Source organism: Phyllobates terribilis, unplaced genomic scaffold, assembly GCF_046119375.1.
Source record: "Phyllobates terribilis strain yellow unplaced genomic scaffold, ASM4611937v1 Scaffold_4__5_contigs__length_816908805, whole genome shotgun sequence".
Taxonomy (NCBI): Eukaryota; Metazoa; Chordata; class Amphibia; order Anura; family Dendrobatidae; genus Phyllobates; species Phyllobates terribilis.
This window is the reverse complement of record NW_027362764.1, coordinates 718,707,901-718,735,275: the sequence shown is the minus strand read 5'-3', so window position 1 is coordinate 718,735,275 and position 27,375 is coordinate 718,707,901. Positions and strand designations below refer to the sequence as shown.

Below are 27,375 nucleotides of genomic sequence, written 5' to 3'. Positions count from 1 at the left end.
TATTTTCTATAGAAGAAAATTGCTGGCAGGAATACCCCCGTGATTACAGCAACATCAGCGCCGATTGCTTCTGTGAATCTACACAGTATGAAACCTCTACCGGTGACTAGGCAGCAGCTCCACTGTGTCTGTAATGTGCCACATGTGTTTTTTTGTTTCCCCCCATCACTCCCCTTTTTTGATCAATAAGGAGACAGGAAGCCAAACCTCTGACTCCTCAATTTCCCTGACTTCCGACTCCACAGCCCTGCCTCACTACTCAGCGTGTACATAAAGAGCAGCACAGATTCATCTCCACTAAAAGCCAAGACCCTTACATCAGGAAAAGAACAGACATTTATAGGACATTTCTTAACTTTCCCAAATTCTTATGAAAACATTCACAGCACATCCTGCATTGTACTACTGTACCCAATTTATTTTAGGAGTCGGTCCATTTTTTTACCGACTCCACCAAAATGGACTCCGACTCCACAGCCCTGTTTTTGATGCATGATATTCTGGTAGTATAGTCATGGGTACTTAAAGAAGGGGGAGGGGGAAGTTTTGAAATCCTGCTAGTGTGAAAAATGCATTTGAGCACTTCTAAAGGTTTTTTATTTTTCACTGTAGATTCACATTATGGGTACATGTGAACAGGCTGAATTTTCCTATTCCTTACTCAGGTTTGCCTCTGCTTTTTTGGGCATTTGAAGCAATGTATACACAAGGATTTTGGAGCTTTTTTTTTTTTTTTTTTTTTTTTTTTTCCCCCCAGATTTTGCTTTCTGCTTTGTAATGGTATGTGCACACGATCAGTATTCGCTGCGTATTACACACAGCACACTTGCACTGCGTACAGTCCACAGCGGCCAGAAGTTACAGCATAGTGGATGGGATTTATACAAATCCCATGCCCACTATGCGCCTGCGGTACACCCGTGGAGACGGACATGCGGCGAGTCTTCACAGACCGCAGCACGTCTATTTCTCTTGCGGAGACGCTGGTCGCCGCAAGAGAAATTCTACCACCGCAATGCATAGGATGCGGTGGACGCAGGTGAATCCTCATGTGTTCAATGAACACATGCGGATCCACCTGCGTGCAGCGCTTTGGACGCAGCATTAGTATGCTGCGTTCAAAGCGCTGCCAAAAAAAGGATTGTGTGCACATACCCGTAAGGTAAAAGCTACAATAAAAAATTAGCACAGAAAATGCTTGCAGCATGTAGATGAGACTTGTATACAGCTACTGATCTATTCTACTGTCAACTTTTTTCTTTTTTTAACCAGTTATGGCACGTGTGATTTCATCCTTAATCCTTACTGTATAGCATGTTGGTACCCAGGTGTAGTTTTTGCCGCCTTCTGTATCATCGGTTCGGTTGCTCGTTACTTGTCTTTGGTAAAGCGGACAAAGTAAAATCAATTTAAAACCTTTTTTTTTTTTTTTCTAAAACTGCATTTTTAAAAACAATCTTTTTACCGTTTTTGTTCAGACCGTTCCTTTTAGCGCCTGCAGATAGAATTACATTCCCAGTAATTACAAGAACATAAAATATTTAAAGGGACAAGATAATGGGAAGGAGCGCCCAGCCCGAACCAGCTTAATAACTCAAACTATGGCAATTCATTGTGACACTTTAAAGCCATGTATCCGTCTGGTGGCGGGGAGCGTCAGCTCGTTTCACATGCTATTTATGTCCCTGCTTTTTGATACACTGGGTAGAGGAATAACTGAGCGACACTATATTCCATAATCCTTTTATAAGCTAGGTGTTTAAAAATGCAGCAGCCCTCGGGCGGACAAGCCGTATGTCGTACTACCGCGCACCTGAGGAATCCGCACATTGAATTAAACCCCCTCAGAATTCCAGCTTCTCTCGTATCATTCTAGTTTCTGCTTGCTTTTATGCTTTCGTAAAGCCATTTTCTTCAAGGTTCCTCCTTCATTAGAGCTTCTTGGTATGACAGATCTGCCTGCATGTAAGTAAGGGTTAGATAAAAAATATCAATACACGGTGTAATTTTTGAGCCGCAAGATATAAATTCTGAATGTGTATCACGTCTCAGGTGAGAACATATCCTAACAGAAGCCACGGCACAATGCCGGATCCATTGACTCATAGTATGGTTTGTTGTGTTACCGTCACTGTTCTGATGGCACGAATATCTCTCCGCTGCCCTATTGGTGTTTATGCATCGGGACTGCTGCTAGAGCCTGAAGGAACGGCAGCTGTCGTCATATTGTCAAGTGTTTGCAGCGTGCCCAAAAGTGTCCAGTGATCAACTATGGTTATGGGACTCTACAGAATAGTTTGGTAGATGAAAATAACTACTGGTTGTGTGTTAGGATTACCCGCCTACCGAGGGAGTTCTCTAGTCGTACAATTCGGTTCGCTAAATTCTTGAGCAACTTGTCAGGACCAATAATACCTCAATTTTTTGGAACCTGAAAGAGTTTCCTTCAGGGAACCTCCACAAACTCCCCGCTGACATCTATCGTTGTGACAGTCTTGGGATATGTGCACACGGAGTCTTTTAGACGCCGGCGTAAAAGTTTTTGAAACCGAACTCTCGTCACTAAAACGCTGGCGTGGTTTTTCCATGAAGCCCTTTCATTGCGCCAACGTGTGGTTGTTCGCCCGTGTGTCTATAAACTATTGAACAATTATCAGGTCCCTTCTTTTAGATGGTTTATGGCTTTTTAAGCCTGAAACGGTTAAAATAAACTGAAGACTGAACAGGAAGACCTTTTGGGGGGTGCTCAGGTCACAGCAGGAGGCCGCCACAATGTAGGAGATGTGATCAGACAGCTGCAGCAGACTCCTGTGTACAGGGGCTGCCGTATTAGAGGTGTACAAGTGTCGTTACACACCTGCAAATGGCAGCCCCCAATGGCTGCAGAAAAAAATAATAAAAAAAAAAAGGAAAAAATGGTGAATTGAATTTTGTATTAAAAATAATTGATTATATAATCAATAATTATTAATACAAAAATAAGTCGAGACACCTTTACTTTTTAAGGCAGGTTCTTGAGCGTCTGAAACAGATATTGTGTTCACACTCTTGTTCCTTCCCATGTGTTCCCTTTTGAGGATCATAAGTTTATTCAGTCGCATTGGTTTCAGTTTGAGGATCAAGTTATAGTTGTCTGATAGCCTTAAAAGGCTATGTTCACAAGTTGTGTTTTTGCTGCGTTTTTTTGTCTGCAGGCAAAACCTGCTATTTGACAGTAAAGAAGCAGCTTCAAAAAAGCATTTTTTTTGCGTCTTTTTGCTGTGTTTTTCTTTTATGCGTTCTAATAGTTTGCTGCCCCCCAAAAAAAGATGCAACTTCCTTTAAGGTTTTTAGCACCAAAAAATGCAGCAAAATGCAGCAAAACCTGATACCTGTGTTTTTGTTTTTTTGCTGTATTTTTGCACTTACCCATTGCTTTCTATTGATGAAAAAAACGCTTCAAAAAAACGCTGAAAGTGACATGACGCAGTTTGCAAAAACGCTGCAGTTTGCGTGTGCATGAGATTTCTGAAATCTGATAGCTTTGGCTGATACTGTAAAACGCAGCTTAAAATCTGCATAAAAAAAAAAAACAGCAAAAGCACAACGTGTGAACATAGCCTAAAAGGGGTTTTACAATACAGAAATCTGCTTCTTTCTCCACCAGGATGAATTGTGCTCATTCTAAAGCCTCTGTCTCACATAGCGAGATCGCTAGCGAGATCACTGCTGTGTCACGGTTTTGGTGACGCCACAGCGACCTCACCAGCGATGTCGCTATGTGTGACACTTTGCAGCGATCAGGCCCCTGCTGTGAGGTCGCTGATCGCTGCAGAATGTCCTGGACCATTTTTTGGACGTTGCCCTCCCGCTGGTCAGCACACATCGCTGTGTGTGACCAGCGGGAGCAGCGATCAGGCTGGTAACCATGATAAACAGTGGGTTACTAGGGGCACACGCGCACTTAGTAACCCGCTGTTTATCATGGTTACGAGCCTGCTAAAGTGAGCGGTAACCTCCGGCTCACCATAGCAGAGTGGTAACCATGATAAACAACGGGTTGCTAGTTGCGCGTGTGCCCCTAGTAACCCGCTGTTTATCATGGTTACCAGCCTGCTCCTGCTTCAGCAGGCTGGTAACTAGGAGCAGGATATCGTGGAAAGATTCTTTCCACGATGTCGCTGCTCCCCTGATCGTTGGTGGGCCTGCCTGTTTGACAGCTCACCAGCGACCACATAGTGACGCAGCAACGATCCCTGACAGGTCGTATCGTTGTCGGGATCGTTGCAGCATCGCCAAGTGTGATGGGGCCTTAAATTCTCAAATCTGGGATAAAATCTGTATTCAGTGGAGATAGATTGATACATTACAGAGATAGGAGACGACAACTGCTACTGATAAGATTCTATGTCTGTAATGTAACAATCTGTCTTCACTGAATATCGACTTTACAAAATAATTGAGAACTTTGAAAATGATCAGATCTAGCCAAGAAGAAACAGATTTCTCTGATAAGATACATTACAAAGTTGCTTATTTTCACGTGTACTATTGATTTATGACATAAATTAAAACGACTTTTTTTTTTTAAAACCTTATCCAACGGATTAACTTAAAAGGAACGCAACAGGAGAATCAACACCTATTCACTAATTACACTGCTGTATTTGTATTTTAGTGGTGATTTCAGCCAACCCCATTGTTTTGAAAAGGTGAGAATTACGATATACTGTGACCTTGGCCCAAACAATGAAGTTGCCTAAAATCAATAAAGGCAAATGCAACCATGTAATTAGTAAATGAGTGTCGGCACTGTTGTCAGGTTCCCTCTTATGCCTGATAGGGGTAGGTTGTGTGCCCACTGTGTTTTTTAAGCGTTTCCACAGCGGCAATTCCGCTGCAGAAACTCTTAAACGCTTGGTAGAAGGTCTGCCATGTTCCCCAATGATAATCCGCATGCTGTTCACATGCTGCGGAAATTCCCGCTGCGGATTATCATTGCTGATAAATCCGCAGCACTAGCAATTATTTTGCTTAAGCGCGGCATTTTCGCCGCCATTGACTTGCATTGGAACACATGTAATCCACATCACTGGATCTGTACATGCGGATTACATGCATTTCAATGTGCGGATGGTACCCGGGTCTAGAGAAGAGGAGACTCTCCTCCAGACCCAGGTACCATAGTACCTGTAAAAAAAAGAATAAAATAAAAAATAAATATTATACTTACCTTCTCATGGCCCCCGGTGTCTTTATTCGATGCGTCCTGGCTTGCCGGCAGCTCACGATGGTCTGAAAAGGACCTGCCGTGACGTCATTTAGTCTTGTGACTGGTCACGTGGCCGCTGACTTCGGCAGTTCTTTTAGTCTACCGCGAGCTGCCGGCAAGCAGAGACACATCGGATAAAGACACCAGGGGCCATCAGAAGGTAAGTATATATTTATTTTTTACCATTCTTTGGGTCACACTACATAAATCTATGCCGTTTGCATGGATTTATATAGTGTGACCAAGTTGTCAAGCACTTTTATAAGTGATGCTAAAATCGCCTGGAAAGCGCTTGTCAACCCGCATGCGGAAATCCATGTGAAAAACGCATGTAAAATCCGCATGTAAAATCTGCATGTACAATCCGCATGTGTTTTGTTCTGCCAGGGAGATGCAGAAACGCTCAGGAAAAATCTGGAGCATTTCTGCATCGTGGGCACATAGCCGGATCCAGTTTTGTTTTGTATTCTCTTCTAAATACGGACACGTTACAACAAATATGACAACTGGAGATGTGAACAAAAAGTACATTATAAGTAATGCTATGGCTTTAGTTACCCAGTTTATAGAGATTATGTTCAGGGAGGAATATTTGACACTTTATTTGCATTATTTTGTGTGGCTCGTTACATGAGTTATGGGACACATTCAGTTTTTTCTGTAGAAACTTCTGTGCAGTTATTCATACAACTAATGCCTTTGCGTTGCTGCTTTTTTTAGCATCTGGTTAGTGTTGTACAAAAGACTGTATGCTTTGTACATTTTATGCCTTCAGACTCTCTAGTGTAATCTGTAGTTCTACATCCGGCCTCTTGCCTTTCTTGACCTTCTTGCTTTCTCCATTCCATTTTCGGAGTTAAGTAAGCTGAAATATTACACTTGTGCTTACATGCACATGCCTGAGCAGAGGATCGATAATTTACTGTAGACATGCTGGGACAAGCTGCCTGAGACAATAATTCCCTGAAGATCGATGTGTTTAGTATTTATTATGTATGCCGGCTCTCATCATAAAATGGGTCAGCTCTGGTGTTCTACAAAGCCATTAATATCCCACCAGGTACGGCTGGCAGCATGTCCTCCTGGATTCCCAAATATGCCTTTACTACGGCTTTAAAGGCAGCGTGTCACCGATTATTTTATAATTATGTGTAGAGACAGATATATTTATAATATTTTTTTCCTTAAATCTATTTTCTGTACACAATTGTAGGGTCAGCCGGCTTGCCTGAGCTTCTTTCTGTGAACAGCATTTCAAGAAATTCTTTCTAGCAGCCACATACCATCAATGGCAATAATCAGGATACTGCTGATTGATTAAGGCTATGTGCCCACGATGCAGAAATGCTCCGGATTTTTCCTGAGCGTTTCTGCATCTCCCTGGCAGAAAAAACGCATGCGGATTGTACATTCGGATTGTACATGCGTTTTTCCTGCCAGGGACATGCGGATGTGAAGCTTTCTTCACTTGCATTTCCGCATGTGGATTGACAAGCGCTTTACAAGCGATTTTAGCGTCACTTGGAAAGTGCTTGCCAACTTGGTCACACTATATAAATCCATGCAAACGGCATGGATTTTATATAGTGTGACCAAGTTAGTTAAAAAAAAGGAATAAAAATGGTTAAAAAAAAAAAAAAAGTATTAAAATGAATGCATTATACTTACCTTCTGATGGCCCCCGGTCTTTTCTTCGCTGCGTCCGGTCTCTTGTACGGCTCGTGATGGTCTAAAAGGACCTGCCATGGCATAATTTTAGTCATGTGACGGGTCACCCGACTGCCGACGTCTGCAGTCGCGTGACCCGTCACGTGACTAAATGACGTCAAGGCAGGTCCTTTTAGACCATTACGAGCCGTACAAGAGACCGGACGCAGCGAAGAAAAGACCGGGGGCCATCAGAAGGTAAGTATAATGCATTAATTTAAAAAAAAAAAAAAATTATTTTATTTTTTTTTATACAGATACTATGGTACCCGGGTCTGGACGAGAGTCTTACAGCCTTAGGCTGTGTGCCCACTACGCGTTTGTTAAGCGTTTGCGCAGCGGCAATTCCGCTGCAGAAACGCTTAACAAACGCTTGGTAGAAGGTCTGCCATGTTCCCCAATGATAATCCGCATGTGCTGTGCATATGCTGCGGAAATTTCCGCTGCGGATTATCATTGCGGAAACATCCACAGCATTACCAATTATTTTGCGTTTGCACGGCATTTTTGCCGCCATTGACTTGCATTGAATCGCTTAATATCCGCATGACTACATGTGCACATGCGGATATGAAGCGATTCAATGTGTGGATGGTACCCGGGTCTGGAGAAGAGGACTCTCCTCCAGACCCGGGTACCTGTTAAATTCTCTTTTTTTTTTTTAAATAAAAAAACACATGATACTTATCTTCTGATGGCCCCCGGTCTTTTCTCCTCTTCGTCCGGTCTCTTGTACGCTGACGTCGGCAGTCGCGTGACCTGTCTCATGACTAAATGACCTCATGGCAGGTCCTTTTACACAACCGCGAGACACCGTGAAGACCGGACACATCAGATAAGGAGACCGGGGGCCATCAGAAGGTAAGTATAATGGTGGGTTTTTTTTGTTTTTTTTTTAACTAACTTGGTTACACTATATAAAATCCATGCCGGTTGCATGGATTTATATAGTGTGACCAAGTTGTCAAGCACTTTCCAAGTGACGCTAAAATCGCCTGGAAAGTTCTTGACAACCCGCATGCTGAAATCGCATGATCAAAACACTTCACTTCCGCTTGTCCCTGGCAGGAAAAACGCATGTACAATCCGCATGTACAATCCGCATGTACAATCCGCATGTACAATCCGCATGTACAATCCGCATGTACAATCCGCATGTACAATCCGCATGTACAATCCGCATGTACAATCCGCATGTACAATCCGCATGTACAATCCGCATGTACAATCCGCATGTACAATCCGCATGCATTTTTTCTGCCAGGGAGATGCAGAAACTATCAGGAAAAATCCGGAGCATTTCTGCATCCTGGGCACATAGCCTTACAGTGGCTTGTGAAAGTATTCACCCCCATTTGGCTTTTTACCTCCTTTGTTACATTACAACCTGTGTTTTTAAATATTTTTGTAATCTGATTTGTGTGTGATGCATCAGCACTAAATAGTCTAAATTGGTGAAGTGAGAAAAATATAGGCATAAATTAAATTTATGGGATCAAATACCTAAAAATTGGCATGTGCATATGTATTCACCGCTTTTGCGTTGAAGCCCCTAAAAATTTCTGGTGCAAGCAATTACCTTCATAAGTCACATGCTTTATGAAAGGAAGTCCATCTGTGTACAATCTAGGTGTCACATGTCTGTCAGTATATACACTTTACCTTTTCTGAGAGGCCACAGAGGCTGCAACACCATTAAGGAAGAGGCATCACTAACCAAACACCACCATGAAGACCAAGGAGATCTCCAAACACGTCAGGGACAAAATTGTTGAGAAGAACAAGTCAGGGTTGAATTCTAAAATAATATCCCAATCTCTGATGATCCCCCGGAGCACCATCAAATCCATTATCATCAAATGGAAAGAACATGGTACCACAACAAACCTGCCAAGAGAGGGCCACCCACCAAAACTCTCAGCCCGGGTAAGGAGGGCATTAATCAGAGGGGTAGCAGAGTGACCAGAGGTAACCCTGAAGGAGCTGCAAAGTTCCCAAGCGGAGACTGGAGTATCTGTCCATACAACCACAATAAGCCATATACTCCATAGAGGTGGAATTTATGGAAGAGTATGCAGAAAAAAAAGCCTTTACTTACAATTTTTGTGTGTAAGGCTCATTTTGAGTTTGCCAAAAGACATGTGGGAGATTCCCCAAATGTATGGATGAAGGTTCTGTGATCAGATGAGGCCAAAATTGAACTTTTTGGCCACCAAGGTAAACGCAAAGTCTGGCGCCAAACCAACACAGCTCATCACCCCAAGAACACTATCCCCACAGTGAAAATGGTGGTGACAGCATCATGGTATGGGGATGTTTTTTTTCGCTGCAGGGACAGGGAAAATGGTCCGAGTCGAGGGGAGATATAGGGATATGCTTGAGCAAAACCTGTTTAAGTCTGTCAGTGATTTGAGACTGGGACAGAGTTTCTCCTTCCAACAAGACAATGACCCAAAGCATACTGCTGCAGCAACACTCGAGTGGTTTAAGGGAAAATGGGTAAATGGTTTGGAGTGGCCTAGTCAAAGTCTCTAGACTTTAATACAATTGAGAATCTGTGGTCAGACTTGAAGATTACTGTTCACCAGAGAGAACCATCTAACTTGAAGGATCTGGAGTAGTTTTGCCTTGAGGAATGGGCAAAAATCTCAGTGGCAAGATGTGGAAAGCTCATAGAAACTCATCCAAAGTGTCTTGCAGCTGTAATTGCAGCAAAAAAAAGAGGCTCTACAAAGTACTGACCTTTTTAGGGTAGTGAATAGCTCCGATCCCACTGCACCATCTTGTGAGCCCAGCTTCTGACAGCTGGAAGTCAGAAGCTCCTCTCCACAAGCTCTCAGTACAAGTCTGAGAGCCAGAACGAGGCTCTTATAGACTTGTATTGAAAAGTGACCTCCGACGCACATACATTGGAGCTCGCCGGTAGGTCACTTTTCACAGGAGACGCACCAGAGTGGCGGCGAAACCGATGAAGGTGAGTAGATGACAGGGGGCAGGGGACTTGCATTTAAAACACCAGTCCAGCGGTGCAATTAAAAAAAAAAAAAAATGCTGTAGTGGTGCTTTAAATCCCCAGTTGCAAAATCTGTGGTTGTATGAATGGTAACATGGGATTCCCATTGAAAACAGTTTATCGGTGGACTATTATTATTTAATTTATTATATACTATATTTTTCATTTTATATCATACACTGCTCAAAAAATAAGGGGAACACTTCTGTGAAATCAACCTGTCTAGTTATGAAGCAACACTGATTGTGAATCAGTTTATCTTGCTGTTGTGCAAATGGAAGGTAGAAATGATAGGCAATTAGCAAGACACCCCCTATAAAGGAGTGGTTCTGCAGGTGGTGACCAGAGAACATTTCTCTGTTCTCATCCTTTTTTGCTGTTATTTTGGTCACTTTTGCATTTTGTCATTGCTCTCACACCTAGAGAAACGGTAGCATGAAGCGGTGTCTACAGTACAACCCACAGAAGTTGCTCAGGTAGTGGAGCTCATCCAGGATGTCACATCAATGAGAGCAGTGGCAAGAAGGGTATTTCTGTCTGTCAGCACAGTGTCCAGAGCATGGAGCAGGTACCAGGAGACGTGGAGGGGTCCTTAGGAGGGCAACAACCCAGCAGCAGGACCGCTACCCCCTCCTTCGTGCAAGGAGGAACAATACCAGAGCCCTGCAAAATGACCTCCAGCTGCCACTAACATCCATGTGTCTGCTCAGAAACAGACTCCATGAGGGTGGTATGAGGGCGCGACGTCCACAAGTGGGTGTTGCGCTTACAACCCAACACCATACAGGGTGATTGGCATTTGCCAGAGAACACCACGATTGTCAGATTCGACATTAGCGCCCTGTGCACTTCACGGATGAGAGAAGGTTCACACTGAGCACATTTGACAAAGTCTGGGGACGCTGTGGAGAACGTTCTGCTGCCTGCAACATCCTCCAGCATGACTGGTTTCTTTGGAGGGCCACACAGTCTTCCATATGCCTAGCCAGAGGTACCATGGCTGCCATTAGTCCTCAGACCTATTGTGAGACTTTATCCAGGTGCGGTGGACCCTGGGTTTCTTCTAATAAATGACCATGCTCGGCCTCATGTGGCTGACCTGTGTTAGAAGTTCCTGCATGATGAAGGTATTGATGCGTTGGACTGGCCCGCCCGTTCCCCAGACCTGAATCCAGTCGAGAACATCTGGGACATCATGTCTCGCTCCATCCACCAACGTCACGTTGCACCACAGACTGTCCAGGTCTGGGAGGAGATCCCACAGGAGACCATCCGCAACCTCATCAGGAACATGCCCAGGCGTTGTAGGGAGGTCTTACAGGCATGTGGAGGCCACACACAATACTGAGCCTCATCAGGAGCATGCCCAGGCGTTGTAGGGAGGTCATACAGGCACGTCCAGGCCACACACAATATTGAGCCTCATTTCCTTGTCTCAAGGCATTCCCACTGAAGTTGGATCAGTCTGTAATTTGATTTTCCACTTCGATTTTGAGTACCATTCTAAATCCAGACCTCCATGGGATATTAATTGTCATTTACATTGATCATTTTTATGTTTTATTATTCTCAACACATTCCAGTGTGTGTGTGTGTGTGTGTGTGTGTGTGTGTGTGTGTGTATATATAGATAATATTTTTTTTTTTTTTATTGTATTTTACTTTTTCTATTTTTTGCGACAAATTCTGTGTTTACCATTTCCTAGCATATCCTAATTGTTGCCAATCTTTTCCTGTAAACGCATAGATCTGGCTGGACAGATCTTTTCCCAGTTGATGATGATGCTTAGTGCTGCATAAAATTAATAACTTTCTTTTTTTTTTTTTTTCTTTTCTAGAATATGGCGTCCATGCTGAGCACCTGGAAAATGTTCATCTTTCAGGGCTCCCACTGGGTAAGTGATCAAAAAAAATAGTCCCGGAGTCTGTTGTATGCAAAAGAAAAAGTGCAACTTGCCCGATCAGTTCCTCCTATATAAATAGGCGCTGGCTTCCAGTTTACTGCATGTAATGTAAGAAATTAAGCGGCTGAATTCGGAAAATATTCAGAAAAGATTAAAGTGACATCTGCCTTACTCTGAGCAGATTTCACTTAACTAAATCGACTGCCTAATTTCCTGCCTACGTAAACCCGCCATTAGCTGGCTGTTGGGAATCTATTTGTATGCAGTGATTTCCATGAAATGAAAATTGTTGTTGGGTACTCTGAGATGGAAGACGGCCGTTACTTGGTTACGGATTCTACAGCGAATAAAGTTTGCTTTTTTGTTTTTTTTATTTATTCTTTTTCTGTATTTTCTTATGTTTGCCTTCCTCTTTTTAATGGCTGTGGATTATTTTATTTTTTTTGTCTATTGTATGCATATTTCCTTCTTATGACCTGACCGGGTGAATATAATTGTTCATGTTTTATGTATATGCTAACGTGACTTAGTGTTGATGCAGAAAAAAAAAACTGCTTCCACCAACCTTCCATGCTAACCTGGATATTAAAGGAGCAGACGGAGAATCTTTTTCAGAAATGATATGCAATATAGGGGTATAGAAGTATTGCCTTGGCAGACACAAAGGCCTTCAGTAGCCCCCAGCTACAATTGCAAGCTATAAGCGTCGCACAGGGAGGTCGATGGGTTCCAGACTTACGGCCGCCATCCTTGAGGCCTTTTTAGATGCTGTTGTTGCTCTTGACAGTGGCATTGAAGAAGAATTTAAACTCGTCAATAATTTTCAGAAGCTGACTGTGTATTACAGTTGACGCCCGCACTGTAGGAAGCGGGCGTATATACGGCAGCTGGTGCTAAAAGGTTAATGGGATGTCTAAGAATGTGGCTGTTCTCACCCAAAAATAAAGTGACAAGGGTTGAGTCTTGTACTGAGAGTCTGCTCCCTTAAAGGGACTCTGTCGGCACAGAATGATTGTTTAAACCAAGCACAGGTGCTCAGTGCACCCTCGGTGTGGCCAGACAGTTTAGTGCACCTTCCCACTTGTTTTCCGTCTATCTCCACCCTTCTTTGGCTCTATAAAGCTAGAGCTGTCAGTCACCTAAAGGTGGGGAGGTAGGGATAGAGGGAAAACATGTAGATTGGAAGGTGCACTTAAATGTTTGGTGACACCAAGGGTGCACCGAGCGGCAGCACTTGGTCTGAATAATCATTCTGTGCTGACAGCCCCTTTTTAAAGAAAATCAGGTTAAACTACAATACCCTTCGCACAACATGGGGACAGATGTTGGTGTAAGGTATTACCATAACTCCTAGGGTAGCACGTCCGCTGTCATGGGGTTAAATTTGACTCGGATCTTTCCTTCGCCTTATATCCAATCACTCTCATGTCACCTGCACCTCAAAAAAAACCTCTCCAAAATCTGCCCATTTCTTAAGCTTGGAAACTGCTTTGATTCATTCTTGTCTTTGATTACTGCCACTCACAACTAATTGTTCTCCCTCATTAACCTCGTCCCCCTCTAATGTTTCCTGAACCACAGAAGCCAGGCTCATGTCTGTCCAGCTGTTACACAGATGCTTCCACCCTGTGCCAGTCATTACACTGGTGGCCCTTGTGCTGGAGTACACATGATAAACTTATCGTCGATAAACACTCGCATAACATAAAGTTCTCCACGATGCTGCACCAAGCCCCAAAATGCCAGAATTGATGTTTTTGGTTTTTTAATCATCGGACTCATCATCCCCCTGCCCCCAAAAAAGGAATAAAAGGTGATCAAAGCATATTAAGCACCCCAATATGGTGTCAATAAAAGTAAAGTTACAGGTAAACTTTGTATTTTATTTATTTTTAAATCCATAAAAAAGATGGGTATACCTGCTTACCTACATGTTTGGTATTGTTGCCAGGTAATTTATACCGTACATACAGTAAAAAGACAAACTCCACAAACCGCCCCCCCTTCCTCCCCCCACCACCGCATTTGGGGGAGAAAAAAAAAGTTTCCCTTATTTTTCGGTACATTATTCGATTATTTGAATAGTGCCAAACTTTATCTCACTTTGCAAAACAAAAACCCTCCTACAGTTATGTCGATGGAAAACAAGTTATGGCTTTTGGAAGAAGGGAGGAATAACCAAATGGAAAGCGCAAAAAACATGGAAGATAACTTTGATATAAGTCCAACCAAACCACAGGAAATCCCAGCTATCCAGAGAACCGGGGTCACCAAGATTGTGGTCATACCGTGCGTTGAACTACCACCAATCAGCTGTTAATTACTGCAGGAAGTAAAGAATCTTCATTCAAGGTGTTGTGGCCGCTGCTGGGTGCTGCAGAGCGCCTTTTAGTCTTTTGAATAGCAGGTGATTGGTGGGGATCCTGAGTGTTGGACCCCCACCAATCTCATATTGTTAAATTATCATGTAGGCAATCAATATTGTGTGACCAGACGACCCCTTTAATTGTCTGAGTCTGCTAGAAATATGCAATTGCTGTCCTCTACTTTCTCCGGCAGTCTCCCCAATAAATGGGCAGGTGTGCTAAGAACCATAAAAATATAAACTTTTATTGAATTCAATTTAAAGGGAGCTTAACAAGGGCTACATCTTCATGTAAGTTTGCTATTGCGTTGCGGTCACCGCCTATTAGCACCCGCAGACTTATTTTGAGGCGCTCCCTTTTATTTGCATTGGTCCAGTACTGATATTTTATACCTGTAACCTAACGCTGCTCTGGATGTATGGTATATGGAGGCTCACAGTGCCACCTGCTGGCAGATACAAGGCTTGCACTGCAATCCTCCAAGTTTATTGGATCAGTAATAAACCTTTTCTCCTTTCTCTTATCGCTCCCAGTCGTCTCATAGTTATGACTCTACTGCAGAAAACTATTACCTGCGTTGTTATAGTTAAAGCTAACAATATATTTTCTTTTCTCCCCATTGTAGCTTGTAGCGGGATTCCTGAACAGATTAGACAACCTAGCGGTATAATCACTAGTCCGGGGTGGCCTATAGAATACCCGTCCAGAATAAACTGCAGCTGGTACATCCATGCCAACCCTGGAGAGACCATCACCATCAGGTATGTGGCATGCTGTTACATAACTGTATGATGGGCCCGGCATTACAAGCCATGTAGCCCCCCAGTGCAACTAATAAATCTATTAATGTGTATGAAGGGATATAAATCACTGTAAGATGTTGATATACACCCACATACTTGTATATTACTCACCTGTGTGTAATATATATATACATGTGATATACATATGTGGGTTTATATGAACATTTTACAATGATTTACATCCCTTCTTACACATATTAACAGATTCACTAAAAAGAGTTAAAAGGTGATCTGTGTTGAATAAAATAGTGTTCCTTTGAAAACATGTTCTTTTCCTGATACATACATGTGTGTATGAGTAATATTTATATACACACTTACACACATGTTACATGCACACACATATTACACATTACATACACACTTGCATATTACACACACATATTATACAAGTATGTGTGTGTGTGTATAGATAGATAATATATATACACACATATATATCTCGTGTGTATGTTTGTGTGCATGTATATACAGTACAGACCAAAAGTTTGGACACACCTTCTCATTTAAAGATTTTGGGACCACAACTGATGGTCCCAATCCCATTTATAAGGCAAGAAATCCCACTTATTAAACCTGACAGGGCACACCTGTGAAGTGAAAACCATTTCCGGTGACTACCTCTTGAAGCTCATCAAGAGAATGCCAAGAGTGTGCAAAGCAGTCATCAAAGCAAAAGGTGGCTACTTTGAAGAACCTGGAATATAAGACATATTTTCAGTTGTTTCACACTTTTTTGTTAAGTATATAATTCCACATGTGTTAATTCATAGTTTTGATGCCTTCAGTGTGAATGTACAACTCTCATAGTCAAGAAAATACAGAAATTTCTTTAAATGAGAAGGTGTGTCCAAACTTTTGGTCTGTAATATATATAAATATATATCTGTTACACATATATATATATTTTACACACCTATATATATCTCTTAGACCTATATATATATATATATATATATATATATATATATATATATATATATATATATATATATATATATATATATATATATATATATATATATATATATTGCACACATATATATATATATCTCTTACACATATATATATTTTACACACATACATATATATATTTTACACACATACATATATATCTCTTACACACATATATATTTTACACACATACATATATATCTCTTACACACATATATATTTTACACACATACATATATATCTCTTACACATATATATATTTTACACACATACATATATATTTTACACACACGTATTTGTAATATGTATGTGTGTTCAATCTATATCAGGAAGAAAAGTAACATGTTTTCAAAGTAATACTATTCTATTCAACATAATCACCTTTTAACTTTTTGTTGGATACACTAAATGTACATCCTGTTCTGCAAACCACAACTCCACTGCATCAATTACGGTCTCCTTTGTCTTAAATTTTCATCCTTTTTCAACCTTTTTTTTTTGAGTTTTGGAAAGAGCTGATAATCATATGGGACCAGATCAGGAAAATACAGCGGGCGATCGTCAATGTCCAAGCCGATTTTCATGGAGTTTTTGCAGGGCAATATGAGACTTGTGGGCGGACATTATCCTGCAAAAAAACCAAGATACCCTTGGAAATTTTTTGCTGAAATTCCGATTTTCACCTGACACGGTTATTCGCTTTTCTTAACCACAAATTCAAAATGACGTTACCTTTTCTGATAAGACTTGGCACGTGCAGTTGTCAAAGTTTAATACTGGTTTCCTTATTTTTGTCTGATAGAAATATTCAAGACTGGCTAATTATCAATACCTTTAGATAGAAGTAGGGCGATGGTTGCCCTAAATTTAGTAAGCTGAACGATCATTTTTTCTGACTAAGACCTAGACTTTTAGTCTGTATTGTCTGTTAAAAGGCTCGTTCACACCACTGTGTTTTTGGTCTGAGTGCCGTCCATTTTAAAAAAAGACGACACTTGGATCAATGTTATTCAATAGGGCAGCAGTTTTTGTTTTTTTTTACCGCTGGAGTGGTGCTCCTATTCTAAGGTCCCTGACCCTACTGTTCTCCTCACCTGCTGTCGTCTTCACCTTTATCACCGCCACTTCCATCGATCTCCCCCCAGCTTGTGACCTGCCAGATCAGTGTTTCATGGAGCGAGCAGGAGGTCACAACTCAATAGTCTGATTGCCTTGTTCTGGCTCTTAGACTTGCATTGAGTGCTTGTGATGTAATTTCTGACTTCAGGCCAGTCAGAAGTTATGGTCACAAGGTGGCACCTAAAAAGGTGAAGACACTGAAGGGTCCGTAGAACATCGGCTGGGACCTTACATTAGAAGCGTCTCTCCAGCTCTGAAAAAAAGAAAAAACCCTGAAGTGGTGCTTTTAAAAGGGTTTTTGTGTGAACCCAATCCCGATCTCTGTCCTGTTAGGACACATGGACCTCTCGTGAGTCCACTATTTAAGGTCTATGAGCCAGAACATAGAACCGCTCTGTACAGGCCTCTCCAGCATGGACTAATTGCGTTGATCATTCTCTCCTGGTCTATGAGAAATCGTCCATACCTGAAAGATTTTTCAGAGACGTTTCAACACATATTAATATTTTTTTTGTTAACGGTCACCTATTGTAAGGATTGTTTTATGCTCGTGTTGGTTTTTTACCAGTAATATTATAACATGCACACAGGACTTGTTGACCTTTTATTCTCATTTTCCTCTAATTTCAGTTTCCAAGAGTTTGACATTCAGGGATCGGCCTCTTGCAATTTCGACTGGTTATCCATAAGTCCAGCACAAAACTCAGACGGGGCCAAGGCGTGTGGCTCTACAATCCCAGCACCATATACCTCCATACAGGACCACGTATGGATCAAGTTTCATTCAGATGACCACATTTCCAAAAAGGGATTCCACCTATCTTTTACTACAGGTGTGGCTGGTAGTAATCTGTATGTGAGGGTGTAACATGGCAGCTTGTGGCTTATTATGGATCATGTCAGAATACATAGGACAATGGCCAGAGAGCTGCTTTAATAACCTGAATCTGTGCCCTGCTTGCATCTCACGGCCCCTTAGACAATCACTTTTCTATATAAGTAGTCCTGCATGGATTCTCTTCACGTCTATGAAAGATTTGGCAAATCGAAGCTCTTGTATAGTCTATGCCAACTAAGTCCAAATGTGGCATCATAAGGGAATGACCATTATAGAAAGGCTTGTCTAAGGCTATGTTCACACTTTGCGTTTTTTTGTGTGCAAATTTATGCAAATTAAAAGCTATGAGATTTCAGAAATCTCATGCACACACGTTTTTTTTTTTTCCTGTCTGAATTGGAAAACTGCTCAGTTTTGGAAAACTGCAGCATGTCACTTCTTTCAGTGTTTTTTTTCACCAATAGAAAGAAATGAGAAACTTGCGTTTTTGCACTATCAGGTTTTGCAGGTACAACAGGATGTGAGACACATTTATTTTTGTGACTCTCTCCCTTCCTTCCCCCCCCAAGTTTATACCATAATGCCTTGGTATCCTCACATGATAATGGCAGTTAGGATTAGTACATTTTTAATTAAGTTAGTGATGTGTGTAAACATTGGCTGATCAAGGTGTGAAATGGAATTATACTGGGTCAACTTAAGGACCAACCAAAGTGTGAAAGTAAACGGTGTCCTACAAACTCAATGCTCTGCCAATGTCTTATATAAACTATTCCAGACCAATTCACCTCCTCCCGCTATTACATTTGCAGTTCTCTATCTTTTCATGAACTTTTTTGTTTAGAATAGTCACTATATTATTTTTTTTTTTTTTTTTTTTTTTTAAGACCTAAAAATCTTTTCCACTAAATTCTTTGATCAAATTGCCATTTTCCCAAAAAAGGGTTTTATGGTTTCAGATATGTCTTGCATTGGTGACCTGTGTTCATGCTTCTGTGGTGGAAGCAAAGCTGAACTTTGGTATCCTGAAAAACACAGCAAAACCTGCTTTTTGTAATCTGCTCCTTTACCGTCGAGAGCGGGTTTTGCCTGCAGGAAAAAAAAAACACAACTTGTGAACATGGACTAACCTTGGACAATCCTTTTTTTACGGTCTGCCAAATAAGTTATGTCTCTAGCAGGCACATGCATAGTTTTAGTTGTAATGTGCAAAGAGACATGACGGCCATCATTCAAGATTCCAGGTGAACTGCCACTGGAGAAATTGCACATTACTAAAACCCGACTCAACCATTCATTATGTAGAATCTTCTTCTTTAAAAAAGGGGATGTTCAGCAACACAAAGTCCAGATCTAAAAACATTCCACCAAATGTTGATTTCTTCTGGATTCACTACATTTCGGGTTTACAACAACCCTTCATCAGGCCAACAAGTTGAGACACCATACCATAGACTTCTGATGGTCTTCAGGTTTGAGGCTATTAAACCACTGCCATTGTTTTTTCTTCTTCAGTAGGCATTCAGGTTGAGACTCCAGGATTCTCATGGAGGGTTGTTGTAATCCCCAAACGCTGCTTTAAATACTCCTTTCTTCTGGATTATCACAAAAGTGTATTAATTGCACATAGAGTACTGTACTTGGGTCTGAATTTTGTGGTGTTTCACCATGAATCTTTGTCTGGTGTGCCGTTTCACAACAGTTCTGGATTGGATGGGATAGTGCCCCCACCAAACTTCCAACATGCACGCTAAATATGTCCATGAGGCTCCATTATTCGACTAAGAGGCCCAAAGTGCCCTCTTGGCCTCTTTCTGACTGCCATGTATTAGTATACTGTATATTATCTTATAATGTCAAACTTTGCCCTTTACGAGCACCTGCTAGGGTCCCTATTTTTGGCAAATGGTCAATAAATCATTTGAAGCTGCACTAGGGAGTCTAGTTGTATTTCCATGAGTGTAAGGGGGCTGAAACAATCCTGTGTAGTGTAGGAGGCAGTCTGTTGTGTAGCAAACAGAACAGCCTGTGACCACTTGTGCTTTTGGCTACATGTTCTCGAATGGTGATAGCCATCCCACCTGGACATATAAGTTAGATGTGGTAGAAGCAGCGCCTAGTGGGAGTCCTGCTCACTTTCTCCGATCTGCCGGTATCTCTGGAACCTCTTATGATTTGTAGGCTCAGCACGATGTCATCGTTGCTGCATGACATACAAATGATGTCGTTCCTGGCTGTCCAATCAAACGAGGAGCTGGAGATGCGGACAGGTAGGAGGCTGTTCGTGAGACTACCTGAGCAGTACTGATATGGCCTCTGTGTCAGGATCCTGCGAATTGAATCTCTCATCTCTGAATATATTTTAGAATATCTTCTGGTTTCTTGTAGAAAACAATGCAGAAAAAAAAATATATAATATTTTATGAAATCCATCTTTCAACTTTTTTTTTCTATTTTAAGGAAAGAAAAAATGCGACCGGAACAGATTTCGTTGCGACAATGGAAAATGTATCTCCGAAACATTAAAATGTAATCGCATGGACGACTGTGGGGATGGTTCAGATGAAAAGCTATGTGCCAAGCTCAATCGCCCGACAGAGGCGGCCTTACAGCCCTGCGCTTCCAATCAGTTTCAGTGCCTGTCGCGTTTCACTAAAGCCTACACTTGCCTGCCTAACTCTGTGAAATGTGATGGGAACATTGACTGTCTGGACTTGGGAGATGAGATTGATTGTGAATTACCTACCTGTGGGCAGTCGCTGAAATACTTCTATGGTGCATTCAGCTCCCCCAACTATCCCGATTTCTACCCCCCAGGCAGCAACTGCACGTGGATTATTGACACGGGAGATCGCCGGAAGGTTATCCTGCGTTTTACAGACTTCAAGCTGGATGGAACCGGCTATGGCGATTATGTAAAAATTTACGATGGGCTGGAGGAAAACTCTCGTAAACTTTTGCGAGTTTTAACTGCTTTTGATTCCCACACTCCACTTACAGTAGTCTCCTCGTCGGGGCAAATTCGGGTCCATTTTTGTGCTGATAAGGTGAATGCGGCCAGAGGATTCAATGCGACCTACCAAGTGGACGGCTTCTGTCTCCCCTGGGAGATTCCCTGCGGAGGTAACTGGGGCTGTTACACCGAGCAGCAGCGATGCGATGGCTACTGGCATTGCCCCAATGGAAGGGATGAGTTGAACTGTTCAATGTGCCAAAAAGATGAATTCCCTTGCTCCAGAAATGGGGTGTGCTACCCACGTTCTGACCGCTGTAATTACCAAAACCATTGCCCCAATGGTTCAGATGAGAAAAACTGCTTCTTTTGCCAGCCAGGAAACTTTCACTGCAAAAATAACAGATGCGTCTTTGAAAGTTGGGTGTGCGATTCTCAAGACGACTGCGGTGACGGGAGCGATGAGGAAAACTGTCCTGTGATTGTGCCCACGCGTGTCATCACCGCGGCGGTGATTGGCAGCCTCATCTGTGGGCTGCTGCTGGTCATTGCATTGGGCTGTACCTGCAAGCTCTACTCTCTGCGCATGTTTGAGCGCAGGTAAATATTATTTCATAACTGCATTATTATTATTACAAAATATGATAAAAAACATATAATGAGAGATGTATGTATTATAATATATATTAAATTATATGATGTATTATGTGATAATATATTAAATTGTTATATTTTAATATATATGTGTGTTCAGGTTCGGGAGCTGAACCCTTTGTAACTGGTGTACTGTCGCTGCGTCAGTGTTTTTGGGTTGTAGACTTGGATCAATTTTAAATTTCCATGTAAATGGGTCTAATGTGTCCTCTTCAGCACAGAAATTGTACGTGACCAATCACTAGTGATGCCTTGGTAGACAGTGTGAGACTCAGGGTATTAGTTGGTGACAGCGGTTGCATGTTTTAGACTAGATGTGGATAAGTAATGCTTATACTGATACATTATGCCATTGCCTGCATGTGCCCCAATTTTGGACTTATCTTGGATAACCCCTTTTAAATAGTACAATTCTGGCTGTTTGCAGGCTCCACTAGAGGGAGCTCCGCAACTTACTGCTTGTTAGTCTTCAGTTCAGTGTAAGCTTCATCATGTAGATGTAATAGTTCTAAATTCTCATAAAGCAATGTATGCCAAGATCAGAATATGTGCCTATTTTTATTTTATTTTTTTTTATCTCTTGGCTTTTCTCTTTCTTAAAGGTCCTTTGAAACCCAACTTTCACGCGTGGAGGCTGATTTATTGAGACGGGAAGCCCCTCCGTCCTATGGCCAACTGATCGCTCAAGGCTTAATCCCACCAGTGGAGGACTTTCCGGTCTGCTCTCCAAATCAGGTAAATGTCTGAATTTATTAGGACCCCTAGTATATTTTTCATTTAACCCTTTCACCCCGAATCCTGTTTTCGCCTTCCTTACCAGGCCTATTTTTACAATTCTGACCACTGTCACTTTGAGGTAATAATTCTGGAATGCTTCAACGGATCCCACTGATTCTGAGACTGATTTTTCGTAACATATTGTACTTTTAGTGGTAAATTTAGGTCAATGTATTTGCGTTAATTCGTGAAAATAATGATAATTTTGAAAATGTTGTATTTTTCAAACTTTACATTTTTTCCTCTAAACCAGAGAGTTATACCACACAATAGATGAACATCAGCATCATTTTTGAAACATAAGAATTTGGAAATGTTAATTTTTTTTTTTTTTGTTAAACTTTTATCAGCAATTTCTTATTTTTCCAACCAATTTTTACAAAACCTTTTTTTTTTTTTTTTTTTTAGAGACCACATCCCATTTGAAGTGACTTTAAGAGGCCTATGTGACAGAAAATACGCAAAAGTGACACCTTTTTTTAAAAAAAAAAAACTACAACCCTCAAAACCACATGCAATAAGTTTATGAACCCTTTTGGCGCTTCACAGAAATTTAAAGCAATGTGGAAGGAAAAAATATTACATTTTCCCACTAAAATGTTGCTTTAGCTGCAAATTTTTCATTTTCACAAGGGTTACATGAGAAATTGAACCCTAAATTTGTTGTGTATTTCTCCTGAGTACACAGATATGTGGGGAAAAACTACTGTTTGGGCGCACGGGAAGGAGCGCCATTTGACTTTTGGGAGTCCAAAATTGGATAGAAATAGCTGACGCCATGGCTTGTTTGTAGAGCCCCTGATTTGCCTAACTAGTGGAAAAGCCCCACGAGTGACCCCATTTTGGAAGCTAGACACCTCAAGGAAATTATCTAGAGGTGTGGTGAGCACCCTCAGGCGCTTCACAGAATTTTAAAACGTTGAGCCGTGAAAATGAAAGAAACTTTTCCCACAAAAATGTTGCTTTATCCCCAAAATTTTCATTTTCACACGGGTAAACAGGAGAAAACAAATGGTACAATTTGTTTCGAAATTTCTCCTGAGTACGCCAATACCCCATATGTGGTGGAAAACTGCTTTTGAGGCACAGTACAAAGCTCAGAAGGGAAGGAGTGCCATATTATAGTGCAGATTTTGCTGGCATGGTTTGAGGGTGCAGTGTCACATTGTCAGAACCCCTGAGGTGCCAGAACAGTATAACCACCACCCCCCCCTCCCCAATCCATAAGTGACCCTATTTTATAAACTATACCTGTTAATGAGTTCATCTAGGGGTGCCGTGATAATATTTGACATCTTGGGAGTGTCACAGAACCTTCTATCATTATTATTATTATAGCGCCATTTATTCCATGGCACTTTACATCTTTATCATTGGGTGATTAAGAAAAAATAATTAAATTATTACCTCAAAAATTTAGTTTTATCCACAGATTTTACTTTTTCACTTGGGGAAATCTGTAAAAATGGCACCAAAATTTGTCTCACAATTTCTGCTGTAAGTAGAAATACCCCATAGGTGGCTGTACAGTACTGCTTAGCCATACAGCGAGACTCGGGAGGGACGGAGCGTTATTTATCTCTTGGCGCACTCGGCAATACTTTTGCATAGCAGGGCATTAGCTCAGTGCATTGCAGACCGGGAGGAGGCATCTCAGGTGCTGCTATGAGCAGGAGCTTACAGGCCACTGTACCTGAGTGACCCTGTGGCTATCTTTCTGCCCAAGGTCACCATGGAGACTAATGGCACAATGTGATCGCGTTGTGCCAATTGGAGCAGAGAGGTAGCTCCCTACCTTTTGCTATGCCGATCACTCTGGCTATTGACAGCATCATCAGAGGGGTTAAACTTCTGCGATCGGCGCTAGCACTGATCGTCTGTTTTTCTGCAGGGTGTCAGCTATAATATACAGGTGCGTCTCACTAAATTAGAATATCATCAAAAAGTGAATTTATTTCAGTTCTTCAATACAAAAAGTGAAACTCCTATATTATATAGAGTCATTACAAACAGAGTGATGTATTTCAAGTGTTTATTTCTGTTAATGTTGATGATTATGGCTTACAGCCAATGAAAACACAAAAGTCATTATCTCAGTAAATTAGAATACTTTATAACAACAGCTTGAAAAATGTTTTTAAAATCTGATTTTTTTTGGCCTACTGAAATGTATGTTCAGTAAATGCCCTCAATACTTGGTTGGGCTCCTTGTGCATCAATTACTGCATCAATGCGGCGTGGCATGGAGGCGATCAGCCTGTGGCACTGCTGAGGTGTTATGGAAGCCCAGGTTGCTTTGATAGCAGCCTTCAGCTCGTCTGTATTGTTGGGTCTGGTGTCTCTCATCTTCCTCTGGACAATACCCTATAGATTCTCTATGGGGTTAAGGTCAGGCGAGTTTGCTGCCAATCAAGCACAGTGATACTGTTGTGTGTAAACCAGGTATTGGTACTTTTGGCCGTGTGGACAGGTGCCAAGTCCTGCTGGAGAATGAAATTTCCATCTCCAAAAAGCTTGTCGGCAGAGGGAAGCATGAAGTGCTGTAACATTTCCTGGTAGACGGCTGCGCTGACTTTGGTCTTGATAAAACACAGTGGACCTACACCAGCAGATGACATGGCTCCCCAAACCATCACTGATTGTGGAAACTTCACACTAGACCTCAAGCAGCTTGGATTGTGGCCTCTCCACTCTTCCTCCAGACTCTGGGACCTTGTGGAGTGTGTCAATGACTGCCTTCTGGACATCTGTCAAGTCAGCAGTCTTCCCCATGATTTTGGAGCCTACTGAAACAGACAAAGGGACCTTTGTAAACACGGAGCATTTGCAGGTGTTTTTTATTAATTTTAATTTACTGAGATAATGACTTTTGTGTTTTCATTGGCTGTAAGCCACAATCAACATTAACAGAAATAAACGCTTGAAATAGATCACTGTTTTTAATGACTCTATAGAATATACGAGTTTCACTTTTTGTATTGAACTGAAATAAATTTAACTTTTTGATGATATTCTAATTTAGTGAGATGCACCTATATAGCTGACAGCCACCAATGATCGCACCATCTCTGCAAGTTTAATCATTTAAAGAAGCTACCCAATTCATATCTACAGAACAGATGGCAGCCACAAATCTTTTTCCAACAAATCTTCCTAGGGCTTTAACGTATGGTCACATCTAAACCACAGTGTGCTGCAGTGTCCTGCACAGCCATTGGCCAGGAGAGCCTCTGTGCAGGAAAGCATTTTAAAGGGGGAAAAAGTTCTGTTTTATCCATCATTTTCTGGTGGTTTGGTAGTCCCGACAGTTAAACGAGTTCATAGTTTTCAAGGGATAGAGAAGATTAGGGATCAAAAGTTGGGAGGCCGCCATACACGACCAATAGTTTGCTTGACCGGTTTGGAATCATTGCTAATAAGCAAAGATGTTTAATTGATGAGCACCTGAAGGACACGAATTACTGTTTTTAATAAGTATTTTTTATTTTTATTTTTTTCAGGCTTCCGTTTTGGAAAACTTGAGAATTGCTGTACGTTCTCAGCTGGGATTCACATCCATTCGACTCCCAATAGCCGGCAGGTCCAGCAACATTTGGAATAGGATTTACAATTTTGTACGGTCCCGTAACTCTGGTTCTCTGTCTTTGGCATCTACCAGTGGAGATGGTTCTACAAGCCAAGGAGCTAACCGAGAGGGAGATCGGGGAAGCTCACACAGGGGACTCTTCTCTGTGGAGTCTGAAGATACAGATGCGGAACATGAAAGAAGAGATGCTCAAGGGGCTGTTGGAGGTGTTGCTGCTCCTTTGCCTCAGAAAACCCCTCCTGCTTCTGCCGTGGAAGCCACAGTGAGTGGAAGTGGGAGTTCTACCACTCCGGCATCTAACAGTAGACCAGCAGCTACCGTCAGGGAGACTCCTGCTCCAGAACTTCCCGTTGTAAGTCCAGCCCGCCAGCAGCTCAGCAGCGCTCTTAGCAGAATGACTCAAGGTTTACGATGGGTGCGGATTACTCTTGGGAGGTCAAGCTCTGCAGGTCAGAACCAAAGCCCCCTGAGGCAACTCGACAGCGCCGGAGCTGGAAGAGAAGACGATGACGACGTAGAGATGTTGATACCAGCTTTAGACTTTGACCTAAATGACTGCACTAGACCATTACTTGATCTTGCCTCCGATCAGGTAGGACTTGCACAGCAGAGTGCAACATCTCAAGGAGCAAGGTCCTGCAGTCGCGATGGTCCTTGTGAGTGTTGTGGGATTGTCCACACCGCTCAGATTCCAGAAACCTGCTTGGAAGCGGTGCTCAAGAATGAAACTAGCGACGACGAAGCATTGCTACTCTGCTAGGAACAGGCAGCACTTGGGAATCATGTTTGGAGCAATAGCTTGTCACCATTTTGTACTTCACAGAAACCAACAAACGCTTGGAATATTCAGGCAAAAAAAAATGAATTCAGGAACTAGTTCTGCATCTTGGCACTTGTGGTTACTACCGTGAATGTCCTTCTGCGGAGATGTTGGTGGATGACCCATAAGCTTTTTATCAGTACAGAATTAAAGTCTAGTTTACGTTGTGTAACCTTTTAGTTGTGTATGTGGCTCCGTGAGCAGCAGTAACTTGTGGCCAAATGCAACGAGTAACGGAGGAGACTTTGCTTTGGGTATAAAGTAATGTCCCTCTGACAAAAATCACAATTGCGGAACTTGAATACTGATTAGGTTGTGTAAGAAAGTGTGTATATTATTATTATTTTTATTTTATTTTTTTATGGTTTGTTTTTGTTTTTTATCATTTTTGAGTTATTCTGAACTTTACAAACCCCTCTGCCCTTTTTTCTTTTTTTCCTGCAAACATTTATCAATGTTTTCTCGTAATAATAATTTCAAATTAGGAATTTTTTACAATGATCACCCAAAGTCAGATGCAACGATTGTGTAAATCCGAGAGCCGCTATTACAGCGTATATTTGTGGAAGTGGGGATTATTGGCTTGGCTAACAAACTTTTCTTATTTTCTACTGTTGTGAGCGACACGGT

At 41.7% G+C, this 27,375-nt stretch overlaps 1 protein-coding gene across 2 annotated transcripts in view; it reads left to right on the top strand.

Moving 5' to 3' along the window:
• Positions 1 to 26,768, top strand: part of LRP12 (LDL receptor related protein 12) — a 55,094-nt gene extending 28,326 nt beyond the window's left edge. For both annotated transcript variants that reach the window (XM_073679759.1, XM_073679760.1), the window contains exons 3-8: positions 11,810 to 11,866; positions 14,867 to 15,002; positions 17,748 to 17,950; positions 20,416 to 21,508; positions 22,165 to 22,297; positions 25,840 to 26,768. In XM_073679759.1, coding sequence (XP_073535860.1) covers positions 11,810 to 11,866; positions 14,867 to 15,002; positions 17,748 to 17,950; positions 20,416 to 21,508; positions 22,165 to 22,297; positions 25,840 to 26,685 — 2,468 coding nt within the window. In that variant the 3' untranslated portion in view covers positions 26,686 to 26,768. The remainder of the gene's footprint in view (positions 1 to 11,809; positions 11,867 to 14,866; positions 15,003 to 17,747; positions 17,951 to 20,415; positions 21,509 to 22,164; positions 22,298 to 25,839) is intronic.
• The last annotated feature ends 607 nt before the right edge of the window (positions 26,769 to 27,375 follow it).